Source organism: Panthera uncia, chromosome X (genome assembly GCF_023721935.1).
Source record: "Panthera uncia isolate 11264 chromosome X, Puncia_PCG_1.0, whole genome shotgun sequence".
In the NCBI taxonomy this organism is placed as follows: Eukaryota; Metazoa; Chordata; class Mammalia; order Carnivora; family Felidae; genus Panthera; species Panthera uncia.
The window spans coordinates 99,769,448-99,773,493 of NC_064817.1; the positions used below are offsets into that span (position 1 = coordinate 99,769,448).

The 4,046-nt window shown below is 35.1% G+C and overlaps 1 protein-coding gene across 1 annotated transcript; it reads left to right on the plus strand.

The window, feature by feature from the left end:
- Positions 1 to 382: 382 nt before the first annotated feature.
- Positions 383 to 736, plus strand: LOC125931955 (cytochrome c oxidase assembly factor 1 homolog). The gene has a single exon (XM_049644250.1). It carries the CDS (start codon positions 383 to 385, stop codon positions 734 to 736), a length of 354 nt encoding a protein of 117 aa, XP_049500207.1.
- The last annotated feature ends 3,310 nt before the right edge of the window (positions 737 to 4,046 follow it).

The following is a 4,046-nucleotide window of genomic DNA, read 5'->3' on the forward strand; positions in this document are numbered from 1 at the left end:
CCAGGATATGAGTCTATAACAAAATCCATAATTAATACATGATAACAACTGGAAGGGGATAGGGCAACAGGTTACTTTCAAATCTGGAGAGGGGTATGGTCTTAGGTCAGAAAGGAACTCTGCCAAAATTAAAGGGCTTCCAGTTCAGGTAATACTGGAATCACTACTTGAGAAATAATACTTGAAGACTCATCAAAACTTCATATTAAAAAGAAACCAGAAGGGCAGGCAGGCCTGTGGGCTTTTCCCACCCACTCTCCCACCTCCAGAAGGAAAGTACATGTTCTCTGTTGCATGTGCTTATATCACTGACAGAACAACTTTCCTTTGATGATTTTCAAGAAAGCTGTACTGTGAAATGGCAAAGTCTCCAGGAGACAGAATGCCATTGCCTCTGGGGAAACGGGTCCTTTTTTCCAGTGTAGTGGTCAGTGGGAGCTGTGCCCTTACATATTACCTTATACAAAAAGCTTTTTCCAGGGCTTCCTATTACGAGCTGGTATTGGAGCAGCTGCACAGCCACCCTGAGTCCCTGGAAGCTCTGTGCACTCCTCTCAACATCCACTATCTACACCTCACTGACAAGTACAACTTCGTGGATATTGCCAGTACCCAGTTGAAGATTCCTGTCTCTGGATTCAAGTCAGAGGGCCATCTCTATGTCAGCTCATCCAGAGATGCCCCCTTTCAGAGATGGCACCTTCAGGATGTCTTCTTAAATCTCAAGGATGGTTAGCAGATTCTTGTGTTCAAGTTCAGTATGGACAGTGGTGATGATATAGAAACAGAGTAAAGGTGATCAAAAAGACTCAGCATTCTCCAAGCATGGCCTTTCCTCATCACAATGTACCCTCCATGGCTGTGAGCCAGTTTTTCAGCCAGAGGGGATGATTATATGTGCTGGCATATGGTAATTTTGGTATAATTCTAATTTGGCCACACTATTGTGGGGTTTTTATTTAATCAGAAAGTTTTACTATAAATTTATAGGTATTTATTTGAGAACTCACTGTGTAAAAGCAGAACACAGAATAAAAAGAATCGCTATTTAAAATTTTTAAAAGGAGAAGAAGAAGACAAAGACGAAGACAAAGACGAAGAAGAAGAAGAAGAAGAAGCCACCACCTCCAGAGTGAATCTTCTAAATGAAAATCAGGGCATTTCTTGCTTAACATTTCCAGTGGTTCTCCACCACATTTAGAAAAGCTTTAGCATAGCTTATAAGACTTACCTTGACTTGCACCAACCCTACCCCATGTTTTTGATATTCCTTGAAATATGCCAAACTCGCTCTCATCTCTGGGCTTTTGCACTTTCTGTGTTCTTTGCCTCCAATCTTGGCTCATTCCCTTAATGTTCCATTAAGGATTCTACTCAAATGTCATCTTCTCAGAGATGTTCTGAGAATCTTTTTTATTTGTATTTATTTATTTATTTATTTGTTTATTTATTTATTTATTTATTTTAAAGACAGAGAAGGAAAGAGGTAGAAGCAGAAGGAGAGAGAGATCCTCTTAAGCAGGCTCCACGCAGACACCCCTGAGAATCATATTTAAAACAGAAACCTACCGCTCTAGAACCCCTTACCACTTTTTATTTTTCTTTATATGTGACGCTGTTGAATATATTTATTTGTTTACTTAGTACCTTCTCCATTAGAATATCAGTTCCATGAAGGTAAAACTTTCTGTTGTGTCACTCTTGTAACACTAGCATGAGAAGTAGAATTACTGCTATAAAGATAATTAAACATAAACTTCAGGAACTCTCATTTGCATAGCCTCATTTAAATGGCCTGCATGCAATTCTGTATGTATTATGTATAATTTTTAGTCTTCAAAGTGAGTTATCAAAATCATGTAAGCTTTAGACTCCATTAAACCTCTGCTTAGCATCTAGTGTCTGACATTTCATAAGCCCTCAATAAATATTTTTGAATGAGTGAATTTTAAAAATGAATGAATACCTTAAATATTTTAGGATAAAAAGATTTGTTAGTGCTCTCCCTGATAGCAATCATTGATAAGTGTTGGTCTTGACTGAAAGGTGAAAGATGTTGGGTGTCCATTGAGGATAATGGAACAAGGCTGTTCTGAAGGATATGTAAGAAATATTAGAAAAGGACGCTGTGGGCTCTTAAAGTAAACTTTGTTTACCTCATAATTTTTCCTAGTGTTGGGATACTAAATTAGGCCAAAAGTACACATTATGATTTAATGCCTTAATAAATTGGGTTCCTATTATAACTCCATTCTTTGTGACACAGCCTTTTTTCTCTCATATTTCCTAAGATATGAGCTATCTTTTCTAGTATATCCAGGGAGTATCCACAATTTAAGGAAATCATTGAAGCATGACTGCTTCCTCATTACTGCACTGGGTTATTTCTTCCTTTTTCTTACACTGTTTTTATAGTTCTCAAAGCTTTTAAGAAAGTTTATGGATTCAACCAGGATTGTGCAATAGAGTGGCATTTGCCCAGTGGAAAAACAGATGCACATTATATGTATATCTTATAAATACAGTTAAATATGTGTACACACATATATATAATAAATGTGACATATATATTATATATAATCAATGTGAGAGAAAGAGATTTAGCAAGCAAACCTTAGGATTTATTTTCACTTGTTAATTGTAGTTCCCCCATAGGATCATCCAGCTCTTCCTGTCATTAATAAGGAATTCATAAAAATGAGCCATTAATAGAAAAGATTAGTTAAATAATACATTACACCTTAAATAATGGTCAAAACTAGTTACTATGAAAACCATCTATGAATTGATCACTCTCAATTTATAGAAGCCCATCTGGTTTGGTTTTTAATCTACTCAAATTGTTTTTTGGCCAGTAGCACTGCCTGAGGCAAATTTATATCAACTTGACAAAAAGCAATACAAAGTCTTGCTTCAGAGATTCTCATTGCTTAAAGCTACAATACTTCTTTAAAAGCTCCAAGGTGTTATAATTAAAAATGTATCAATTGCTTAACTTGTCAACCAAAGGCAGTTATTGTAAAGCATTATTTCCCCTCAAACAGATAGACTCTCATTGCTCATGTGTGATTGAATTTAAAGAAAAAAATATAAGTAAAGTGTAAATTTAACTTCTGGGAAGTAAGCCTCATCAAAGCATTTCCAAAACCTTCTGGAATCTGTTCACTTTCTGGGAAGCTGTACATACTAACCTCTCATTCGCATTTATAAACATGTGCAAACACAATTAACATGCAGATTTTTGATGGTGACTTGAGAGGAGGGGTGGAAAAAACTTTCTCCAGAAATGTTAATTTGACTTTAGTAACAGAATGTCATTTGAAATTGTAGTTAAAGATACCTCTTTTTAGTGATTTCTTTTTTATTTTATCCTTTCCTTGCCCCCTCTTTTTCCCCAAGAAATGAAGAATGCAATTTAATAGCATAATGATTAAAGAAATAATTAGGCACTGCAAGCTCACATCACAATAATTTAGGACAATTTCATGCTTTTACTGCCATATCAAATTAACAAATTTTCTCTGTTACAAAAAAGTTCATGAAATAAAATTACCCTATCTTCCCCTGATTCCACTGCCAATAAAAAAATAAAACAGACATGGATGGCAAAGGGAACTTTTTTTTATCTTGTATGAAAAGGAATAAAATCACTTCTTCATAAATTAAAATTTAAGAATCAGTTCTGCTCTGTTGTGTTTGTACAAACAAGTTGCTTTTCATGGAAAGATTTTATTTTGATTAAATAACAGACTCAACTCACTGCAAATAATTGTGTTGTTAATCTCACTACACTACTTTGAACTGAAAGTGAGGAAAAACTGGTCAATGTTAATCAATTGCCTTGGAGGAACACAGAGCTCTTTTGACAGAGGTGCATAATGGATGAAGCACAAAATGAGATAATTGGGAGATGTTTATCCTAGAGGGTGCTAAGTTCATAATTACAATTAAAAAGTTCTCATATCCTAATATTATTCTTTGTAAAGACACACACTCTGTCTTCATTTGACTGCATCAATATATATTTTTCCAAATCAATAAAGTTC